Below are 24,680 nucleotides of genomic sequence, written 5' to 3'. Positions count from 1 at the left end.
ACAGCCTCAGAATGGGGCCGTGGCTGGACATGGTGAATCCCTTTCACTCAGAAACCCCTCCTCCATCCTAAGTACTTGCTGGTAAGACGTGGTGAATCAGGGATACCCCTATCTTTTGTGTCACTTTTGCCACTTTCAAAATTCAAAGGGAACACTGGATAGCTCGATAATTTTATCTTCCTTGACACGGAAATCTCCATTTGTTAAATGTGTTTAATTCTGCCGACTGCACGTGAGGTCTCAATGGAGGTAGGGTGAAGCCAGCAGCTTTGGCTGTGTAATCACATTTGGCAGAAGCAGAGCTAGGGAGGTTGTGGTGACCCAGTCTGACCCCTAGATTAAAAAAAGGACAGATTTAGAGCTTCTCTATGTTTATTGAATGTTATTGTTCTGAATTCGCCTATGTATTCGTCTGACCTGGTAATTCTGTCAGGCAGATAGTAAAGCGCCCTTACCACTAGGTGGTGTCCTTTTCCTTTTGGTAAACATTGACGCGCAGTCGCGCATTATTCGAGTTCGTTCCATCACTTAACATGGAGCAAGTGTGCGTGTGCGTTCTTGACCAAGTGAGTCATTCTTTGATATTTATATTGGTATTTTGTATATATAAAGGGTAAAAACAGTACAGTTCACTAATATGTTAATGTTTTGTCAATAAGTTCCACCTGTTCAAGTGTTGCGCAACTTTACCGTGCATTCACGTCGCAGCCACGATTGCATTCGGATCACGGCCATTACACCAGTGGCGTCAGTTTGTTTTTAGAAGTGCTGGGGACAATAACCATAAGCTTGAGTGTGGTTTGAAAAGTGCTGGGTACCCTTATGTAAGCTATTCATCCATTCAACGCTGCATTACAATATGCTCTACAGTGTATTGTCAGGTGTTGAAAATCCTATTCGAACAATAAAAGTTGAAAACCACAGTTTGTGTTTTGGCTTGTTTTGCAAACGGCGTTGGAAACACCAGGGTATTGGCTCGGGATATGTAATACTAATACACATCATATAGGACAAAGAACAGTGTTGGCAATTAAACACTTCTCTTGACATCAACAAAGTTTATCAGACAAACAATGCCAGACTGTAAAGGGGATACGAAATGAAACAAGGTACTGAGCATCAGCCTTTTGAAGAAGAGCAAGGGCTGCTGGTAGCCTATGTTATGCATTAAAAAAAGAAAAAAAAAACAACGCCCAGAGGAGAATTGCATCTGCCAAATCCTCACCACCAGTAAAGTAGTAAACACTCGTGAAGGACCAAGGTAAGATACCAGGCTCCAAGTCTAACGTCACATATCTCAACCAGACAAAACAACTATAACCACATTGGCATAGCAATCGCACCATGTGTAGCTTCAATCTGTATCTACAATGCATACTAGCTGGAGCACCCTAACCAACCAGAATCAGATCACAATCGTAGCTTAGGACCGTGGGTAACCTTTGACCAGGTCATCACGAGCAAACAAAACCAGCAGCAAAGTTTAAGTAAACCAATTTCTTACCTTATGTGGCCACATGCAGGCTAGATGATGTATATATCCATATCCATTTAGTTATCCAGTGTCACAAACATGCTTTTTACAGGAAGGACCGGCTATTTTCTGAATAAAAATGTCAATTTTGGCTGTCTGTCTTGAAAATGAATTAAGCCATTTCTCCATTATAACGCTATGTACAGACAGCACACGTTTACCCTCCCCCCTCCCCCTTGCGATGACATTAAATATAATTTAAAAACAAAAAAAAGGCGCAAGTCACAAGGCCATTTGACTGGATTCATCCTGCATCATGTCTAAGAGAAAAGCTGGAACCGATATGAGGAGTCGACTTTCTCGACGCTTGTCGTCTCCAATGCTGCTGCAAAGTGTCTGTAAAACAACTATTAGGCTGCCGTCCAGAAAATAGACAGGTGTGCATGCTGTGAGGATGTCATCGTGCGCGCTCGCCTATCACATCGCAATTGACCGTTTGCAAGCCCTGACCCCTTATCAGTTTTTTTAATAAGTTATTTTTCATTTTTTAATTGGTTTGCACATTTTTAAAAGTGGTGGGGACAAAATTAAAATTATAAATAGTGATGGGGACATATCCCCGGCGTCCCCGGTGGAAATGACGCACCTACATTACACATGTGCTCATTCGGAGCATTGTAAATCATTTATTATTTCATTGTTGTAGCCAGTTCATTTATGTACTTATATTTGGTTGCATTTTGGTTACATTGCAGATACCACACACATTTGACATCCCAAATCCTGTTTGTACCTGAATCTACATAAAGACCCTGAAACCAATCTCTGCCTACGCTCCTCCTTACAAGAGTCCCGCTGTGGATCAATCCACCCTTATCTCAGTTAACATTACAGCCTTCAATTCTCAATAGTTATGTTTGTCAAGAAAATGTAACACTTGCATGCTATTTCTTTAAATGCTCCCACCAGAGAAGGGGTTATATTCACCAAATCATCGCAGGTTCGATGCCCTGGACAGCTGGCATGTCACCGGCCATATGTCCAGTCAAACAGCTCTTTAACAAGACGTGTTAATCCCCCCATCTCCCCCAATAATGCAAGTCACCCTCCATCTGGGGATATGGATAGGATACGGTCATATAGTATAAATCAATATTGTATACAATCCAATGTTAAAGTATCGTGGTAGGTATCGTGGCTGTACATGAGACAATTCATTAATAATGAAAAGAACAATTAATGATCATGTGAATAATTCATGTCAATGTACATGTGTAATGTAAACACAATGAAATGTCCTACATATTTTTTATATTTATACCCATTGTGGGAAAACACCATGACATCAATACACACATTCCAAAACATGAACATACATATATATATATATATATATATATATATATATATATATATAAAGTAAATAAAATCACAATAAACAAAGTGGTGTTCTCCTTCGGTTGGCCACAGTTAGGGCTGGTTGATATGGAGGAATATATTATCACAATAATTATGGGGCATTCGCACAATAGCTTTAAATATCCCAATATGCTGAATTCTAAATATCAATATATAATATCAATATCAATATACAATATATATATAAATAATATCTCACTAACAGTCTTAGTGAGGGTCGTTACATTTAAATATGTAATTTTACTTTCTCTACCTTTCTCATTTAAACCGATCATTTTAAGGGCATATCTTCTCATCGTAATTCATACGATCAAACAGGGTATCATGCTAAGTCAATATCTTAATTTCAATACGATTCAGTACCATTTAAAGACCATAAACGTGATATTGAATTTTGGCCCAGCCATAGCCATGATACAATTCAAGCCGAAAGATATTAATCAATAATGATGAATTATGGTCTGGATCCCTTCCCATTCGTCATGTCCGTCCACTTCTGAAATATCCCCATATCTCCGCTGACCTGCTTCTGCAAACACCAGGTAGAGGAGGAGGGATGGGGGTATGAAGAGTGCAATCGGCTCCCTGAAATTTATTACCCACCCCCTCACACTCACATGAACTCTCACAAGTGGATAAATAAATACATTTTAGGGATTTTCCTTTTAACTGATTTCCCTGCCGGTTAACCAGACATTTTGTGAACGACAAGTCGGCTAGTCTGGAGCAACAAGACCACAGCGTTTGGGTGCCGCTGAGTTAAGTCCTTCAGTGGTAGCCCCATCTCATTCTTTCTCCCATGCTTATTATTCTATGTCTTATAAAAATAATTTATTTAAATTAAGTGCCGGACCTGTACATAGTTACAACTTGGGGTGAGCAGCGCTGTTGAGAACTGTGTACCGGATTAAGTACAATTATGAAATGCATGATAAGATGTTCTGGGAAACTACACAGTGTTTAATGTTTGTTTGTCTGTTAAAAGCATATATATAGTTAATATATGCATGATCGATATATTGGCAGAAATGCTTTTTCTCAATGAGAAAAACCCCAAAGCGTTTTACAGACAATTATTTCTGGTGCAAACTACCAAGCACAGCTATGACAACATGACATTGTGACACTCACACAACACATGTACACCACTCTGCGCTCACACACAAACCCTCACCTCACTCTCTCTCTCTAACACACAGACACACACACCACTTTCTTGTTCTCACACACACACCCTCACCACTCCCTCTCTCAAATACACCCACACACACCCTCAACAATCTCTCTTACACACAAACACACACACTCACTCTTTCACACAGAAAATCACCTCTCTACTTGCTCAGTCAATCTCTCTCACAGCCTCTCTCTCTCTCTCTCTCTCTCTCTCTCTCTCTCTCTCTCTCTCTCTCTCTCTCTCTCTCTCTCTCTCTATCTATCTATCGCTCTGCATTAGCACTAAGGCCTAGCCATGCTGTACCTCCATTGTGTTTCTCTTTCTGGATGGTGAGAGATGGATGATATTGTGTTATACCCTGGACACGGCCCAGCGTCCCTCCGGGTGTGCAGCAGCGAGGGGATGGACCGGCGCCAAACACGCTCTAATCTTTACTTAAGCAGTTCACACGCTTTTAAAGAGAATTCACACACTCAGGTTTTTTATACCATGGTAGTTATGCTTTCATGGTTTCTGTAGAGTTTGTGTGTACGCACTTCTATGTGTGTGTGTGTGTGTGTGTGTGTGTGTGTGTGTGTGTGTGTGTGTGTGTGTGTGTGTGTGTGCTTATAACTAGATGATTTGAAGTTGTCCAGAAAAGGAGAATGAGTCAGTCTTACAGTGAGGGATGTAGAAATACCATTGAGCAAGGCACTTGAAGCACTCAACATGAGCTTTTAATCAGCAGAAGCCTGCTTGTTGGGACCTAAAGATAACTGAAGACATTTTTCTACTTTGATTGTACAATAGCAACCATTTATGTTTTAACTAAATAACCATGTATGCACTTCAAAAATCTCTTTGTTTAAATTGTAGACCACACCACACATTCCACATAGTTCCTGATAACCAACCTTTTCCTCCTGTTCTCCATTCAAAGTCTTTAAAATACCACACAACCTAATTGCAGCAATGTGGCTTGTGTGCACCATTCTAAGGACATAACATTAAAATCAGGCATTTATAATGGATCATTAATTGATCTAACTGAAATTACAAGCATGACATAGCCCTTTCGTCCGAAGAATCAATAGTTTAACAGTTACAGCATTAAACACAGTTGGAATCGAACCCTATAACCAACTCGGGTGATACAGGGAATCAAACTCGCCCTTCTTTTCTCACTCCATCAATTACTCAATATATGTGACCTGGTCTTGAGCAACACAGTTTCTTCAGTGCATAAATTGCTTTTCAGCTCTTCGCAGAAAGGAAGTCAGCGAACCTCAAACAACCCCCTTCCCCCATACACACACACACACACACACACACACACACACACATGCAAACACACATACGTCCATGCACACACACAACAATCCAACGTCTCCAACGAGCCTAAACTGCTATGGGAGAGTAGTATAGTATCCAAAGTACGTCAAACCGAGTACTTGAATACTCATGAATACACAAGAGAATTCACAAATCACATATAGAGGGCGGGTTCCTGTGTCTCTGGAGCTGTGAGGTGATGACAACATGCCAAAGGTTTGTAGAGAGAGGAAGAGAACAAGCCAGAGAGAGGGAGAGCACTCATTTTCTTTTGTTTTGTGCAATTATATACAGCTTTGGCAATGTCAATTAAGAAGTAATAAGTAAATGAGTACAAGTAGAACATAATCATAATTGTTTGCCATGCCAATAAAGCTCTTTTGAATTTAACTGAATTGAGACAGAAGGGGAGGCCGAGGTGTTGATAGAACGGTTGGGCAATAAAGTCAACAAAACAAAGTCCAAAATAAATGGCAGAGAACAAAAGAAGTGATGCAGAGCAGAACATCTGAGAGAGAGAGAGATGGAGACTGATGACAAGAGGAGAGAGAGAGTAGACAGGAGAACAGAGAAATTGACAAAATTAAGGGAAAGATGAGAGATTTTGACCTGAAAAACACGGCAGGCAGGCAGTGGTCTACCAAAATCCTTGCATTGAAACAGTTTTATCACCAACACACACACACAGTACGTTTACATGCACAGCTTAATCCAATTAAAGCCATAGTTTGACTATGCTCCACAATTGGACAACTGCAATCCGAGTATACATGGCGGTGAGTAAATCGATTCATTGGCTGAAGCATGTCATTCCCCAGTACGTTAGGTGGCGCTGTACCCATTTCAACTAGTGGTAATAGAGCCACCGGTTGACCTCTTTACGTCACCAGCAACAACAAACTCAGGCCGCATTCAAGAAAGGTGTTTTCAGTAGACAGCGGTCAGTTCACTTCGGGTCCATATCATTTCTCCGACGCTCCATTGTTCCGACCTCTCGGTCGTATGCCGACTCCAGCCGGAGGAGCTGGCTCTGCCGGCGGAGGAGTCCGCATACAGGGTTGGAACAATGGAGCGTTGGAGAAATAATATGGACCTGAAGTGAACTGACAACTGTCTCCTCCATGTCGCGTTTCAATCTGGACTTCAGAGAGTCAAAGCCAAAGTTCCTTTCCCCTAATTCCTTCTTACCTCGGGCGAGATAAACCCGACTAGGAGTCTTTACTTGTTGTGGAAGTACCAGAGAGTTGGAGAACCCGACGCAGTCTGTAAGATTCATAATATCAGAGAATACCCTCGTCAGTTCGGCCGCGGCGCAATGAATGAATAAAGATCGTAGTTACAACCTTGTTAATGAGCAACATTTAGAAAAACATGTACTTTTTCATTTACATTTACATTTAGGGCATTTAGCAGACGCTTTTATCCAAAGCGACTTACAATAAGTACATTTGTCACAAGAAGTGAAACAATATATTGCCGTCGGTACAGTAAAGACATTCATAAAACCAAGTGCAAGTACTAACAATCACCAGATTAACCCCATTCCCTGTATACAGCAGTGATAGCTAGCTACTGCAGATGCTACACAACTAAGTACATGCTACACAACATGCATACACAACACAATTAAGTACATGCTACACAATTAAGTACAATGAATGAATACAACCTGCATTAAGTGCGTTCATCAAGTGCCAGGACATGACAACAAACAATATTGCAACAGAACTTTAAATTCAGCCTTAGGTGAAATCGAAGCGTGTAGTGAATGCATGTTGATGATGATACACTCCTTATAGGGGGTAACTACATTGGCACGACACCGGCTTCCTCCATCTTCTGCGCCAGATTTTTAAATAAATCGCCGACCCGAAGTGAGTTGACAGCTGTCTACTGAAAACATCTTTCTCCCACCGGAGCAGCCCCTCTGCCGCCCGTCCGTATACGGCATTCCCCGCCGCATCGCAAGGAATGAATAAAGATCGTAAACACGTTGGGAGAAAAAAACATTTATTTTGACAGATGTGCCCGAAGTTACTACTTTACAACCCTGTTGATGACCCACATTTAGAAAAAGATGTAATTTTAATTCAGCCTTGGGTGAAATCGAAGCGTAGTGTCTGTGTGCTTCCACCTTTAATGAATGCATGCCATGCTCGCTCCTACGGCCGGGACACATTTCTTACAGGGGGTAACTACATTCACCGGCTTCCTCCATCTTCTGCTCCACCTTTTTAAATAAATCGCAGTTTCTCGTTTTCCGACAGCGAGTGTCGGAGAAATTATATGGACCCGAAGTGAACTGACAGCTGTCTACTGAAAACATCTTTCTCGACTGCTGCCTGAGTTCGTTGTTGCTGGTGACGTAAAGAGGTCAACCGGTGGCTCTATTACCACTAGTTGAAATGGGCACAGCGCCACCTATCATACTGGGGAATGACACGCTTCGGCCAATGAATCGATTTACTCACCGCCATGTATACTCGGACAATTGCAGTTGTCCAATTGAGGAGCATAGTCGAACTATGGCTTTAATCAGATTAAGCTGTGCATGTAAAAATACTGACTCTCTCTTGCACGCACACAAACACACACACACACACACGCACAGTCTGCAGTGTGTCCTGCATTGCATTGAATGTAATTAGAGAGCAACGAGAGAGGGAGAGAGAGACAGAGAGGCATAACAACATGGTTATGCCTCTATCTTTTGTGATTACTGTGGAAGATAAATTAACCTCTATGTCATGCTTTCATGTAGTCTAAACACACACACACACACACACCCATGAAAACATACAATGAAACTCATTTTCATTGACTGCAGAGTAGTGATAAACTACACATAACGTTTTGTAAAAAATACCCTACATCTCACCCAAGATTGGGCACCTGAAACAATACGGTGATGCCAGGCACAAAGTCTAAAACTCATCAGTCAGGTCATGTGAGAAACATAGGGCTTGTGTTTTTAATTTTAGGCTGCAAACAATGGACCTTGAAGATTTAGCACCACCTATCTTGGCGGCCAGTGGTCCATTAGAAGATGGGAGTCTTCACGTATTGGGCCTAATGTGGTTTTAGCTGGTCTGGCAGATGGTAGGAGGGGAAGGGGGAGGTCTAGAGGTTTAGTTCCTCCTCTCTACAGCCAGCTCTCCGTTGGGATTGATGGGTCTCAGGGTCGTAGACTGCCCCCTCTTTCTCTCTCGCTCTCTTTATTTATCCTCCCCATCTCCTCTCATTCTCTCTCTCTCTCTCTCTCTCTCTCTCTCTCTCTCTCTCTCTCTCTCTCTCTCTCTCTCTAACAGCCAAACTACCACCCTTCCCCCCGATCTCTACTTCACCCTCTATACCCTGAGGACCTGTGGAATGTTTCTTTCTCTCTTTCTCACTCACTCATTCTTTAGCACTGACACACACACACACACACACACACACACACACACACACACACACACACACACACACACACACACACACACACACACATACACACACACACACACACACACACACACACACACAAACCTTGTTTTTAAATTACACTTATTTGTGGTGTCTTTTGTTGTCAGTGTGTTGTGATCCTTGCTTTATCTTTCTTATTTATCGTGCTTTTTATTAATTTGTGTATGTACTTTATCTTTTAGTAGTTTTCAGTCACTCTCTCGCTCTCTCTCTTTTCCCCTCTCTTTCTTCTCTCTCTCTCCCCCCCCTCTCTCTCTCTGTCTCCCCCCCCCCCTCTCTCTCTCTCTCTCTCTCTCTCTCTCTCTCTCTCTCTTTCCCCCTCTCCCCCCCCCCTCTCTCTCTATCGCTCCCCAGGGGCCCTGTCTGGGACTGTGTCTGTGAATAGAGTTGATGGGGGCAGATGTTGTCTGGACAGCCAAAGTCCCCTCATGTTCCTCAAACTTTCCCAGCTTCCCAAACTCACCTCTCGAGTGAAACTAAGGCTGGCTGGACATACAGCTGAATGGATAAACATGGCTGCTCAATCGTCATAAATGTTTGTTTGAAGAATTTTCATCCAGAATATTCTGGATTTCATTAGATGTGAGAGGGTATATTCTGTAACCAGAACGTAACAGGCATTGTGGCTAGATGAGGAAGAGGAGGACGAAGTGGCAGAGGAGGTGGAAGGAGAGAAATATATGGAAAGACAACCCCCCCCCCCCTCAATGGGCCCCTGCTGGAAACTATGGGTCAACGCTATTGTCTCCAGCCTTTCTGCTGTCTGGGCAGAGCCAGCCTTTGATTGATGGCACTCATCGTGTGTGTGTGTGTGTGTGTGTATGTTTCTCTTTGTCTGAAAGATTTCCTCTTTGGGGATGCTGCAGTCTGAAGGCTCCTCATAGGGAGCTGAGGTTGCTGCGGTCAAACTTGCAGCTTGTTACCAAGAGCTTGCTCTTCTATTTAGCTATAGCATCCCTCTCATCCCTTCATGTTTCTGCCCTTCTCCTTCTCTTCTCCCCTTTACTATTGCATCTTCCTCATGCTCTCCCATCTCTCTTCTCCTCTTCTTTCCCTTAACTCCCATCTCTCTTCTCTTCTCCTCTTCTTCCCTTAACTCCCATCTCTCTTCTCTTCTCCTCTTCTTCCCTTAACTCCCATCTCTCTTCCCTTCTTCTTTTCTTCCCTTAACTTCCATCTTCTTCTTCTTCTTCATTTAACTCTCATCTTTCTCCTCATCCTCTTCTCTTCATCATCATAAATAATTTTCTCTTCTCTTCTGTAATCGCTATTACATAATCACAATCACTATTACACTATTCAACTATTACAGGATCACTATCACTATAACACTATTGAACTATTACAGAATCACTATCATTATAACACTATTGAACTATTACAGAATCACTATTACAAGAGGCTGCTGGTTTGTAGTGACAAAAAATACACTTGTGTGAGTTTTGTTGTGTGTCAGAGTGTGGACCGTTTTGGTATTTTCTCGGCAAAATGCCCGAAATAGAAAGAGTGATGAAAAAGATGGGAGTGGGAAGAAGGGTGTGATCTGAGGACTGGTAGAGAGGTTTTTTTTTTTTACAGTAGCTGTGACAGATGTGACAGATGTATCGTGACTCCCAGCTGAAAGGTTCTGGGTTCGATCCCCATGTCTGCTGTGTAGGCTTTAGTCAGGATGCCCCAACACCTAGCTCTTCTTTAATGTGTTCATTGTCTTATCTCTAATGCTCCTTACTTTCTTGTATCTGTATTGACTGTCTCACCCCTGATTACTTCTAAATAATCAGTATCCACTATATTCACTTAATGTAACAACAACTTTACTATAATAACAATAACGATACCTAATACACTCAAATATCCCCCTAAATCCCCCAAAAGTTTAAATTATTAGACATTAAACCCAGAATTATGATATTGTACCTCAATGATGCTGTAAGATTAAACAGTGTTCAATGTGGTATTAATGCATTGTCCGAAAATTTGTTTACAAGTATGTGTGTGTGTGTATGTCTGTTTCTGTGTGTTTGTTTGTGTGTATGAGGGTGAGACAAAGAGAGGAAAAGAACACGAAGGAGCAAAGGGATCTCAATCCTAAGAATAATATCATTTGTTTTCATTTGTGACTGTTAACAACTTGGCAATGAGCCCACCATTTGAAAACACACTTGAAACTCTATACAAAAAAAGCTGAAGATGAACACATGATGTTAACACAACATGTACAAATAGACACAAACACATCATCATCAGGACTGATGATGAAGTCTTTCAATGTGAAGAATGGAACCGTTTGTGTGAATGTGTGATCAGAGTGTGTTTCCCAGTCATGTTTTATAAACCGTTTTTGCATGAGAACCATAGCTTTATTATAAATGTATGTGTCTCTCAACGATTCCTATGGCTTACTCTGATGCAAGTCATTTAAATAACGTAGCTAAACACACACACAGACCCACAGATAAGGCATCTGGTAGACGTGTGTGTGTGTGTGTGTGTGTGTGTGTCTGAGACTTTATCATGCAAAATGACCACATTCAAAAAATTAAGCGTCTTTTGTCCACTCCAGACATCGTGGGTCAAAGGTCACGCAGACGCGCACACCCCAGCACAGCGCCGCTCAGGCTCAGAGAAATCTCCATGAAAGGTCACCTCCATATCATTAAAACTATTTGATTCACATGGACACACACACATGGAGGCTAAGGGTCTCATGCAGATTTATGCAGAGAGAGACACACACCCCTGCACAATGTGCACACACATATACACAAACACACACACACACACATGTGTGGCAGATTATCTTGTGTGTTGAATGGGATCATGTGCGGGCTGGATCTTCTGAAAGCCCCTTAAGAGAAACTCATTGAGAGAGGCGGGCATCTGGCCGGGGAACCCCTTATTGTGTAGGAGGAGACTCCGAAGACCAGAATGCCTTGCTTCAGGGGTCATCGGCTAGCTCGGCTGCAGGCGACTCATGCTGATGTGGCCTTTGGCTAACACACACACATATACACACACGCACATGCACACGCACGCCCACGCACACACACGCACACGCACACACACACATACAGACACACACGTTGTTTAGCTTATTGCACACTGGTTGGTGTGTGTAGGTGTGCGTGCGTGTGTGTGTTTGTGTGGGAGGGGTTATCCCTTTGACTGGTGGTTCTCCAGACTGGACTTTTGACTATGGACACAATATCTCATGCATGCATGATTTTGAGGCTTTAGACTCTATATATATATATACATATATAATAAATCCTGGGTGTGATTATCATTGCTAGTGCATATGATAATTGTTTTGTATTGTCAGGCAGAGAAAAGCACTTGTATGTTACCTTGAGGGAGCGATTTGTCACAGTGTTCCGGGTTCACATGGCTGGCTTGTGTCAGGAAAAACCTGTGAAAAAACCTCGCTACCTTGCTTAGAATTGTGTGTGTCTGTGTGTGTGTGTGTGTGGTTGACAGCTGTTGAGCCCATTGGCTCACATATTGCCGTGGAGACCAAGGTTGAGTTCTCGAATACTGATGAGCTTTCCGTAATCACATTTGCACAACATGAAATTTCCCTCGCTCTCCTATTCTGTTCTATTCTATTCCTTTCTATCCATGTCTGATTGAATCTTTTGTATGGTATTGTATTATATCATAAGTGGACTCTATTCATAAAGTTTGTTTATAATCTACACTTAGTGGTCTATGATAAAAACAGAGCATTTCTCTGGACACGGGTTCATAGTTATCTCAAGTTGAGGTGTCAAGTTGTGGCTCCCTTTTGTGTGTGGTCTGTGCGGCACACGTGTTTGATTTGCAATGGGAATTTATTTGGTTGTGGTTCTGTGTGAAGCGCAGTGTGTTTGTTTTGTGTGAGTTTGTGCCTGAGTGGGCAAAGGGGGGCCGCGCATAGTCCTACATTTGTGGTTGCTTAGCGACAATTAATGCACAGATTGCCCAGAACATCTGCCACAGCACTCGTTGCCAAATTCTTCCTCTCTCCCCCGCTCCCTCCCCTGGTCCCTCTACCTCTCAATCTGCCTGTGTGGCTCTCTCTCTCTCTCTCTCTCTCTCTCTCTCTCTCTCTCTCTCTCTCTCTCTCTCTCTCTCTCTCTCTCTCTCTCTCTCTCTCTCTCTCTACTAATTTCACTCTGACATTTTGTCTTGTAGGACACTTTATTTGTTCACCAAATCACGCTTTCTTTACAATCACACTACCTTTATATTTCTACTGTATTTTACCTCGCAATGCATTATTTTCTTACTTACTTTCCAACACTGGCATCCATAGCCACCTGCTGTGGCTGTTTGATCTGCAAATCAGTTGACTGGGATCACTGGGAGGAAGGAATGTGGCCGTCCACCTATGTCGTTAAAGTCAGGAGACTTGTACCACCAAATTGCTGTCCCCCCATCCACCCCTTCCTTATTGGGATTACACCATTGTTGGCTCTGGTTGCTATGGAGGCAGAAGTGCTTGGTTGGCTAGCCTGGCAACCTAGCACACAGCTGGTCACACTTAAAACAGACTGCCGCTGACCACAAACACCAATTGATGATTGGCATGTACAGAAACATGCAATTACGCAATGCTGTGGAGCCGTAGAAGGCTATATAGTAGATATTCATTTATTTTAAGTTAATACATCAACTGTTAGTTATTCCTGGTCTTACAGTCTTTACTGTATTAGTCATTTGAGTCATTTGATTGGACAAGAGGCATTGAGTATAACAGTACTCTGCTTAAGAGTTCCTATTAACCATTAATTAGCCTACATTAATGATCATAGGCTGATAATTCATCAGAATCGCAATTGTCAACTGACTCATTTCAACGATTGCACAATGAACAGAAACATACAGGTAACATACTGGTTATGTGTGGACCTACACAATGTAGCACACTTGAAAATGTGTTGTTTTGGTTGTTTGGCAACAGTCCAGTCCAAGTCCAGTTTCGGAACTATTTGTGTTGGTCGAGCCAAATGTATGATTAAGTGAACAAACAAATCACAATCTGTGGTCCCGACAAAACATCCACAGTTGAATGGTAACTCGCAAAGCTACCAACAAAGGCAACCTGATTTCTCCAGCAGCGAGCATAACTGGCCACCACTCCCTCGCAACAGCGTAGGTAGCCTGAACTCAGCCTTACCCTCCAACTACTGAGCAGAACAAGAGACCTTCCCCCAGGCGACGGAATGACAGTGTCACAGACAAGCAGATCTTCCAGACCAAAAGAGAGAACTCTTTTTTAGAAAGGCTTCTGGAAAACCTCAAAGAAGGAATCATTTCCCAGATGGACTCAAAGATAACAGACCTCCGAGAACAGATACCATTGCTGGTCAAAGAGACTGTCCAGTTGAACCAGATACAACTGGGTTCCAGATCCTGGCAAACATCATCACAAGGACCCGCCCAGATGTTCAGCCAGCCTCCTCAAGCCCAGATGCCACTCCCCCACCATCAGCTGCTACCTAAAATGATGTTCCCAGCTACCCCTTCTATCAAGGATCTTGCTCCTAAATGCAAGGTCCATTTCTCCAGCCGCCACCAGCTCTGTTAAATGTAAGGTTCCATTTATAGCCGACCAAATACTGGACGATCAAGGGAGTCCTCCAGTTCTCTTCCTTGCAATAACTGAATCTGGGCTGAAACTGTACATCAGTGATGCCCAGATTGCAATTACCAACTACAACATTTTCAGAGCTGACCGCCCAATCAGGACCGGAGGTGGATGTGCTCTCTATGTCGAGAAATCTCTGCTAATATCAGAGGAACTCAGCCACAGTGACAAGTTCCGTAGCCTACTCTACTGCTACATCAACTCTATGGATACTCTGGTCATCATCATTTATCGTCCCCCTGACGCTCCTCCAGACTCTTTTCGCAGGGTCCTGTCTCTACTCCAGGAAAAGTTGGACCAATTGTCTGCTGACAACAGAACCCCAGACATTTATGTTATGGGGAACTTCAACATCCCCGATATTGATTGGGACTACTGTAGCATCCCCCTTGGACAAACAAGATTGAATATCGAGAGCTCCAATGACCTGCTCGACTTTATGGACCGAAATTTCCTAACGCAGACAATCCTTAAGCCAACCAGCAACGGAAACACCATCAATCTTGTCTTCACAAACAAGCCCAAAGATGTCATCAAGACAAATGTCTACAATACCCAGTTATCTGACCACAGACTAGTCTAACTGCTATTGGGAAACAATCCACTCAGTCCCAAACGAGAAGACAGTGAAAAGGTTGACCCTGACTCCTTCCGAGCTGTTCACTATCACAGAGCAGATTTCGATTCCATGAATAATCAACTAGCAACTGTTGATTGGACAACCCTCGCTGTGCAAAAACGATGATGATGGCAGTGTTTTTTGGAATTGTTCCGTCTCACTGTGCTGCAGATCACTCTCCTTAACTCCCCACCCCCAAGAAACGGCAGGACATACCTCGTCGACAAGACATAGCAGACACGTGCGTGAAATGTACACAATAAAAAAGAGAAGAAAACTGAACGCACATATAAGTGCCCTTAAGCGGGAGAACCCAACCTCTCCCCAAATATCAAAGCTCACTGAAGAAGTAAATCTCCTCACATACGAGATATGAGACCTCATTATCAACCAACTTAACCTCAAAGAAGCTCGGGCTGTAAGTACCATCAAGACTAATTCAAGGTACTTTCACAGCTATGCTAAGCGCTTTGCCAATGTTAAGACAACCGCATCTCCTATCAGAGCTAGAGATGGCCGGTTGCACACTGACCCAAATGTCCTCCAACAACAATACCTGAAAGTATTCAGTGACCCGGCTGCCGCAAAAGTTGATGAATGTCTCGCCAACTTGAACCCGAAGCCAACCAGAGAGTTGGATCACATTACTTTCACCCCGGATGATATTGCAGACGCCATCAAAGAACTGGACCCCTACTCATCAACACCTGATGGGGATATACCAGTGAAGATACTCACTGGCTGTAGGAAAAACCTCTGCAATCCCCTTTATATGCTCTGGAAAGACTCCTCTGTCTCAGGTCTCATACCACCCAGCCTGAAGACGCAGTATATCACTCCAGTGTACAAAAAGGGAGATCGCACAAATGCAGCAAACTACCGCCCTGTGTCTATCACTTCTCACGTGATAAAGCTCTTTGATAGAGTTATCAGGAACTGCATAGTCTCTCACATGGAATCAAACTAATTCCTCTACCCAAACCAACATGGGTTCCACAAAAAGCGAAGCTGTCTCACTCAACTTCTGGACCATGTCGACAACATCCTCAAAAGCCTGAACAATGGGGATGAAGTAGATGTTATCCATTTGGATTATGCGAAAGCTTTTGACAAAGTAGATCAGAACATTCTTCTTGCCAAGGTGAAACGCTATGGGGAAAATGCTCCAATGGCTAGAACAATTCCTAAAAGATAGGCTACAGACCATAGTAGTCGAGGGGACGAAATCATCCTCCAAACTCATCATCAGTGGTGTCCCTCAAGGGACAGTACTGGGCCCCATCCTCTTCATACTGTACATCGATGACCAACTTGATATACTTGTGTCATCTTTAGGAAATATCTTCGCAGATGACACAAAGTTAATTGGGAAAATAGCTGATATTGCTACTCAGAGTCTGTTACAAGACGGGCCGGAATGAACAACATGCAGCTTAACGAGGACAAGTTTGAGATACTCAACTACAGCCAAGTCATTCCTGTCGAGGAACTTAGACCTTGGAGTCCTACTATCAAATGACTGCTCCTGGACTCCACACATCCAGAATATGCTGTCAGCAAGGACTATGAAAGCCTGGGTCCTCAGCGTCTTTAGGGATGGATCACAGTTTCTGATTCTCACCCTCTTCAAGACAATGGTAAGGAGTAAGCTGGAGTATTGCTGTCCTGTCTGGAACCTGTCAAAGATATCCGACATTGAAGCTATCGAAAGAACACAACATAACTACACACAAAGATTCAGCTCCTGAAGAGAGCTCAACTACTGGGAGCATCTGAAAAAACTGGATCTACTCTCTCTTCAGCGACGCCGTGAGCGTTACATCATCATCCACACTTGGAAGATAGCAAACGGCCTAGCCCCAAATGATATTGGAATGATGTTCAAAGACCACACCCGTCAGGGGCTAAGGGCTATTGTACCACTACTGAACAACAAAGCCCAGAGGTCAGTGGCTACACTCATGAAAACTCCTTTGCTGTAAAGGATGCAAGACTATTACACGCCGAAGAACACCAGTACAATAAATAAACTGGTTCCCTTCAGAGTTGTGCTAGCCAAACTACTGAAGTCATTCCCTGATACACCGCCAACCAAAGGCTACAGCAACAAATGATAACTCACTTCTCGAGTGGAACCTGCTGAAAGGATCTATCGACGGGGTGATGGGTGGACGTACATAATACTGTTGACCCGATGCGATCCCTGCCGGACCTACTCTAAGAACTCTAAGAAGAACTTATTACTGTTAACTTATAAATGGCGTTTTATAAGTTAAAAAGTTAAAAGTTAAAAACTGTTATATAAAGGGAAGTTGTGTTGTTCTACTGAACATCAGCCCGCCTGTGATTATCTTAGGCACTCGGCCCACGGCCTCGTACCGATGTTTGAATGACCACAAGCACTAGCTATTGTTTGTGTAAATGTTTTTTTTTCTGTGTGGGTGTGTATTTGTGTCTGAGTTTGCGTCTGTGCGGGCGTGCACTAGTGTGTTGGTTGTGTTTTAAAGGTCCCTTTACTGTTCTGATGATGACCTCATTCTACCCAGAGGTTAATGGTCACATCTGACAGCCATTGCTTCCTGTGTCCTAGGCTCTTTTATCACTTCCTGTGTGTGTGTGTGTGTGTAGTGTCAAAGAATACCGCAGTCATCATGCGTTCAGCCTACTAGCTCTGATTTATTCTTTTTTTCTCTCCATCCCTCCGTATCTCGCGACCTGAAGAGCTTTATTCTCAAGAGAGGGAAAAACAAAGTGATTAAAGAAGAGAGAGAGAGAGAGAGAGAGAGAGAGAGAGAGAGAGAGAGAGAGAGAGAGAGAGAGAGTGTGCAGGTTTGAGTGCAGGTTTGGAGGCACAGCAGGGTACCCACTTGTGCTCTCTGTGTGCTTAAGACACACACACACACACACACACACACACACACAAATGAGCATGGTGCATTCATGATTATCATTTATGATTATTTAAATGCAGCACTCAGGTTTACATTAACATATTGTTCCACTTACTTGAGTTGTGTGTGGTGGAGCTTGCTCGCTCTCTCTTGTCTACTGATGAAGATGATGATGATGTCTCTCATACAGACCTTTCTAGACCTGGACAGTCCTCTGGCCCTGGTCTAACATCACCAGATCCCCCACATTCACCTCCACTACTGATAGCTGTTAGCTTATCTGGGGCTGGGCGCCATTGAAACGTAATACCTCACAATCATCGTAAGAATTGTTAATGATGTATCTCAAAATTTTATCAAAGTATATATACTGTCTGAATTCCAGGCATAATCCCATTGAAATAAGTATTATAAGTATATGTATACTTTATAATTCAGGTTGCAAAATAAATATTTGCAATCCCTGACCACGAAAGCTGTATTTTCTCATGGTTCATTTTAAGGAACGATCTCACTGCCTTAAAGCATAATTGTATGCTAATATTTCCAGTTATTGACTTAATTATGAGCATTTTCTTCAATAAATGAAACAGGCTGTTTGGTAATTCAGCCTTGACTTGAACAAACCACAGCCGTTTGTTTCTGTAGCGGGTGGTTAGCACTCTCTCTCTTTATCTCCCCCTTTCCCTCCCCCTTTTTCTCCCTCTTTTCCTCTCTCTCTCCTCTCTCCCTCTCTCCAATCCCCCTCTCCCCCTGTCTCTTCCTCTCTCTTCCTCTCTCTCCCTCTCTATTCCTCTCTCCCTCTCTTCCTCTCTCTCTCTCTGCCCTCTCTCTCTCTCTCTCTCTTTTTGCCCTCTCTCCCTCTCTCTCTGGCTCCTGCTCTGCTAAGCTGTGCGCTAATCGGGGGCTCTTTCATAGCTTCACACACACACTTGTGTTTCACCAGCCCTAATGCATTTTCAGTTAAAAAAATTTGGAAGGAGACTTCCAGCAATGGCTGGCCAGGGTCCAGAGTGTCTGGCTGCAGAGGCACTGCCTCACCACACTGCTGCCAGGACTCACCAGAGTTTGGCTAGCAGAGCGCTTTTCCAAATGCCACCCTGCGCTTCCCCGCACACCACATCCAAAACTGGGTTGTGGCGATAATTATACTGTGGTTCTTGGATTAATTAGCGCAGACAGCTGATGGTTTTTATATCGTACTGAATTGTAGTGTCGGTACTAATTTAATTCCGCTACTTCTGTTGTTAACCCCCTGCCCGACACCACCATCCCCCCTCGTCCCCTAAGCCAGGACAGTGGAAGAATACAAGCTCATAGCAGGAGAAACATGATACTCTGTTCATCTAGAGACTTGTTTTGCTTGTATTTTATTATTTTATCATTTTGGAAAAGTAAACCTTTCACATCGGCGCCAGCGGGCTCTCTCTCGTGGCAACCGCCGACTGACGTTGACTGAAATAAGGTGCCCCCCTTCCATGACACGTGTCATGTCTTCAAGGACAAACTCTGAAGGATTACAGCTACTGTTGGATTTCTAAAAGGTTCTCGGCGGTGACCTCTGTCCTCCTGTATTGTATTAAGCCATTAAGGTAGCTCTAGTGCGGTATGCTATCAACTGACACACAACTGTACAACCTTTGGCCCGCGGAGTTCAGGAAACCACAGAGAGGGAGACAGAGGAAGAGAAGGGTGGATGGATATGAGCCATGGGCAGGATATGGTTGTGATCACATCCATCCCCAATGTGGCAAAACAACACAAGAGAATGGGAGAAATGTTTGCTAGTCTTCACACATGTCTTTTCTCGTCTGTTTATGTCAAGTTGGATAGTTATGTGTATAAAAATATACAATAAAAACATGGCTGATGGCAGGGTGTTTGAGTCCCAGCCAAAATGTTCTGAGTTCACACAGTCTACTTGTAGGCGTTCTGGAAGCTAACCACTACATGCTACCTCTATGTGTATGTATATGCCTTTAGTCTACTAAATGATTAAGGAGCCTCAATGAGGGTTGTTGAATTTGTAGGAATGGAGATGGGTTGGGGTGGGGATAGGAGCCCCTTCTTGGTGTATTAGAGTAAAGACTGGCAGGTGCTGACGTTGGCGTCACCCACGGGTGTCAAGCGTTCCTTCCTTTCTAGCATATGTACTGGAATTAGCCGTAGCTCTAGCATCACTTAGAAGACATTTGAGGAGAACACCTCCATGGTCTGCAGGGGGTCATCCCTATGTACCCCGGGTCCTATGTTCCCCACTTTGTATGTGACCGGGGAGCGAATGTCTTATCCGTAGGCGGAATCCGGAAGAATCATGAATATTAGGGTTATGGTTATAGTTAGGGTTATGGTTATGGTTAGGGTTATGGTTAGGGTGAGGGTTATGGTTATGGTTAGGGTTAGGAGTCAGCGTGTGAGTATGCCTGACAGGCTGCCTGTCTAATCCTAGTGCTTGAGGCGGGACTTTTTGCGGATTCTGCCTCCGAAAAACACAGTCACGACCGGGGAACATAGGACCCGGGGAACATAGGACCCGGGGAACATAGGTACGCTCCCGTCTGCAGCACTTGGTGTGTTAGGAAGGCGCTAATTGGTCAAGGAGGCATATTGAGCAGCAACATGAAACTCCAGGGGGAACAAAATAACAAAAAGGGAAAAGCTACCAAATATTACACACAGCAGCCAGGAGAGATGTGAGCCTCCTTGGGAAGAACATACAGTTTTTGTTTGTTCTCTTAAATACTATAAATACAATATAGTCATAATGACTTATTTTGGTTGGCAGTGCGATCAGGGACCTGATCAACAATTATGTAGGTGTGTGTGTGTTTCAATGTGTGTTGGTGGTGAACCACTAGTAGTAAAGCAGTACAAGTTGTAAAAAAAAAATTTGAGGTTGCTATGCATTGTGGGAAAGACCTGAAAAGAGCTAATTGTTTGATTTTGTTCACTCTCTCTCTCTCTCTCTCTCTCTCTCTCTCTCTCTCTCTCTCTCTCTCTCTCTGGCTCTCTCTGGCTCTCTTTCTCTGTCTCTCTCTCTCTGTCTCTCTCGATCTCTTCTCCCGTGCAGGGCCGAGCCATGGGGAGGTGGACATGCGGGAGTGTCTGTACTACAACGTGAACTACGAGATAGAGAAGACGAACCAGAGCGGCGTGGAGCGCTGTGAGGGGGAGAAGGACAAGCGCTCCCACTGCTACGCCTCCTGGAGGAACACCTCGGGCAGCGTGGAGCTGGTGAAGAAGGGCTGCTGGCTGGACGACTTCAACTGCTATGACCGGTAAGCACCACCTTCTGCTGCTCACACACACACACACACACACACACACGTGTCATTTATACACACACACACACACACACACATACACACACATGTAGACAAGGAGGCAGGCATGCACAAACACACACACATACACACACAAACAAATTTGCATGTGCACATACAGTTTTTCACAATTGCTTAAACACATTTCCTGATAGACTACCTCACTTTCTCAAAACCCTAAACACAAATCTCAAAACACACACAAAATGCAAAATCCTACACTTCTCTTGCAAAAGCACACTTTGCCCTCAAAACAGTGTTAACTCTTCACTAAATGGTATTTTCTTTTCAAATGACAAATGCATACATCATATGAGTAGACATTTCTAATCACCCATTGAACACTGGTGTGCAGAATGGAAAACACTATAGTATGAATGGAAAACACTATATGAATTCTTCATCAGTAGAATTATGCTTTTGCATGTTTTGCTTTCATGCTTTTGCAAGAAAACAACACTGAAATAGAAAACAACACACAATACTTTACAGTAACAACGAATACTGTATTTGTACCCAAAATGTGCAGTCTACTGTAAATCACAGCAAACAGGATGAAAACGGGATGAAATGAAAGAGATAACAGAAAATAGGCTATACTGTAAACAAAATATCTGAATGAATGAATGAATGAACGAATGAATGCATTTTTATTGGTCGTAACCAAAGGGTAGGGCAGAAGTTTCAGCTTATATCAAGCCCCCCCTTCTCACATTTTTGATGAGTAACAAAGAAATGTCATACATACAGTGTGTTTGCATATACATGCATACACTTACCTACATAAATACATACACGTACACATACCCATAAGGGTCAATACTTATATCCAGTACATTTCCACCATAAGATGGATAAAATCCTAAAAAATGATAACCATAATGTGAATAACAATGTTCATCATCATCAACATCATCATCATCATCATCATCACCATTATCAGCCTTTGGAGTTTAGAAATGTGATTGGCAGTGTGTTCTGTGTGAACACCAAGAGAGGGAATTCAGGAAGAGTGTGCAAGATATAGAGAATTGTGTGTAGTGTTGTGAAAAATGTGTAGTTTGGAATGGGAATATGAGTCTAAAGCAGAAAATGTGCTTGGAGTTCAGCAGAATTGGTCTTGCAGTTGGTACATGAGTTTCAGGTTGTGCACATTGTGTCTGACGTTCCAATTAATGTGTTTAAACAATTGTGAAAAACTGTAATACAAACACATAGACACACACATGCATACACACACGTTCATATTTACACAATACACGCACATGCACACATGCAAACGAGCCCAGACACACAAGCACTTACATACACACAGACACACAAACATTCACATAAAAAACACACACACAAGCACTAATGCAACCTCTTCATGAATCTGTGTGCATCTACAGAGTTGCACACACACACACACACACACACACACACACACACACACACACACACACACACACACACACACACACACACCAGCCCACAAATACCACTCTCCGTTCCCCGTCCAGAAACAAGAGGGCGACAGTTTGGCCCGTTTGTGTCTCCTGGAGGTGACAGGCTGTCCTCACCATTGCCGTGACAACAGTCCTGTCCTGTCGGTTGACGGGTCTGCAAACCGCGGATGCTGTGAGCGCCGCGGGCTCATTTTGAGAGTCTGAAAATGTCGCGTGACTTGCCCAGTGGGGTCTACTACGAACCTCGCTGAACATACCCAGGCTTTCTTGGGAAAACGTGGATCGACAGAGACGCAACTCGCGATCAGAGTTAAATGGTACTACGACACTCAATTAGGATTCGATTAGTCGAGCCAGGTTTTCCTCTTTAGGTTCAACACGCGTTCACGTGAAAGGGGCGTTTATCACGTCATTTTACTCACCTTTACAAAATGGATAGAGCAAGAGCAGTCCAATTCACTCAAGAGGAACAGATTGTTATAATTAACACCTAGGAGTTCAAAAATCTGATAACAGCTAGGGGCAACACAATTGCACATACTGGCTAGGGAGGCGTGTTGGCAAAAAAATAGTGTAAATTTGATCGTGTAAATTCGTATAGGTGAAAGGATTCTGCATTTAGTCTATAAAATAACTATGCCAAATGATGAATTGTTCGCCATTAATCCCAATAGAGTGATGCTGATTTCAAAATACATGAGCAACGTCCAACCTGCCTTGTTCTATAATTCAGGGAATTCACTTTAAGTACACCCTATGTAAGAAATGTATTGCATATGTTCTCGACCGCTGTGAGGTAGCGGCGGTGGCGTAGTGGATTATTATAAGACCCGAACACCAGCGACCGGCGTTCAAATCTCGCCGGTCCATCATCATGCCTTTTACCCCCATACTTGTGGTGCCAGAACGGTCGTGAGAACATGGATTCAAGTTCAAAATAAGTACAAAAATATAATTCCATAACCTGTAGCCCATTTTCATGCGTGTCTTGTTCCATTTTTCGTTTTTGGATGTTGGAGTTGTAGTTCTATGATAGACAAGACATTTAAATCCCTTCTGTATAGTAATAATAAAAAATTTTAACCCTTTAAAAGGGAAGAAGTTAATGTTGGTGTCCAATAATCGGTTTACTTTTACTGTTATACTTTTGCTATTTTCTTTTTGCTCTTTTCGACGCAAACATCCCAAGAGTGATGAGGAAAACAATCAATCAATCAATTCAGTCAATCAATTTATTATTTAAAGTGCAGTCTCACCATCAAAATGGTCTCAGAACACTTAAAAACAACAACAACAAAAAAGACGAGAGAGAGAGGGGGGTGAAACAGGTGTCTACCATGAATCCAGCATCTGTCTGGTTTAGAATTTTTTAAATTGTATTTGGCCTTCATTTTGTCCAAGGACACATTCTTTCTTTCCTTGCGTCCTTGGCAACGGGAGCATAACTTAACGGAACTGTTGTTTGTGGAAAAGAAGCACTGTGGAGAATCAGACTTTGTGAGTTGTGTTCTAAGCCAACGTCTCCAACAAGGCCGACATGTTGATGCTTCCTGGCAATAGTTTCCAAGGTGTAACATGCAGGATATAGCAGGTATATGTTGGCCTCTGGTATATTTACAGGTGTCAGACACCTCACAGCTGCCTAGGAAGAGTAAACTAGCAAGATGATTGACAACTCTGTTTATATTATGACTGTGGTCCTGGTATTGCGTAGCCCACATTCACTTAAACCATGTATCTTTTATTATAGAATATCGCTATGGTCGCTATGGTCATCATCAAAACCATCATCGCCGTGGTCACCATAGTGACAGTGATGTGCGTTATCGGGTTACATTCACAGCGATGGACTAGATGGTGTCTGTCCCAGGAGACGGGGACCGCCATTAGCTGTTGACGATGACGCATGGAAAGTGCATTCATC

General features: G+C 43.1%; 1 protein-coding gene across 2 annotated transcripts in view; it reads left to right on the top strand.

Annotated features, from left to right (window-relative positions):
• Nucleotides 1-24,680, top strand: part of acvr2ba (activin A receptor type 2Ba) — a 43,522-nt gene that overhangs the window by 3,647 nt on the left and 15,195 nt on the right. For both annotated transcript variants that reach the window (XM_084475629.1, XM_084475630.1), the window contains exon 2: nt 21,056-21,263. In XM_084475629.1, coding sequence (XP_084331755.1) covers nt 21,056-21,263 — 208 coding nt within the window. The remainder of the gene's footprint in view (nt 1-21,055; nt 21,264-24,680) is intronic.

This window comes from Micromesistius poutassou (assembly GCF_964030765.1).
Source record: "Micromesistius poutassou genome assembly, chromosome: 11".
Taxonomy (NCBI): Eukaryota; Metazoa; Chordata; class Actinopteri; order Gadiformes; family Gadidae; genus Micromesistius; species Micromesistius poutassou.
The sequence above is the reverse complement of the archived record's forward strand: the minus strand, read 5'-3'. Positions and strand labels throughout refer to the sequence as shown.